This window comes from Haliaeetus leucocephalus, unplaced genomic scaffold (genome assembly GCF_000737465.1).
Source record: "Haliaeetus leucocephalus isolate CR32 unplaced genomic scaffold, Haliaeetus_leucocephalus-4.0 Scaffold247, whole genome shotgun sequence".
Taxonomy (NCBI): domain Eukaryota; kingdom Metazoa; phylum Chordata; class Aves; order Accipitriformes; family Accipitridae; genus Haliaeetus; species Haliaeetus leucocephalus.
In genome coordinates, this window is record NW_010972683.1 from 286,758 (window position 1) to 287,044 (window position 287).

At 79.4% G+C, this 287-nt stretch overlaps 1 protein-coding gene across 1 annotated transcript in view; it reads left to right on the forward strand.

Moving 5' to 3' along the window:
* The first annotated feature begins 76 nt into the window (after positions 1–76).
* The window catches only part of MRPL50 (mitochondrial ribosomal protein L50), a 1,675-nt gene continuing 1,464 nt past the window's right edge, over positions 77–287 (forward strand). Inside the window, exon 1 of the mRNA XM_010568548.1 lies at positions 77–224. Within this exon, the coding sequence (XP_010566850.1) occupies positions 136–224 (89 nt within the window). The 5' untranslated portion in view covers positions 77–135. The remainder of the gene's footprint in view (positions 225–287) is intronic.

Genomic DNA, 287 nt, shown 5'->3' on the forward strand with positions numbered 1-287 from the left:
CCGAGGGGGCGGCGGGCCGGGCCGGTTCGGGGGCGACCGTGACGGGCGGGACTACCGTTCCCGTGAGGCTGTGCGGGGCGGAAACGCGTGACTCCCCGCGCGGGCTGGCGGGAAGAGGCTCGTCCTCCCCTCAGGATGGCGGCGGCGGTGGCGCTCCTGCGGGCGGCTGCCCGGCGGCGGGGCCTCGGCGCTCCGGCGCGCAGGGCGGTGTGGGGCGGCCTGAGGTAACGGCGGGGGAAGGGTCTCCCGCCCTGTGTTTTGGGGGGTGGCTCCCGGGGGCGGGCAGG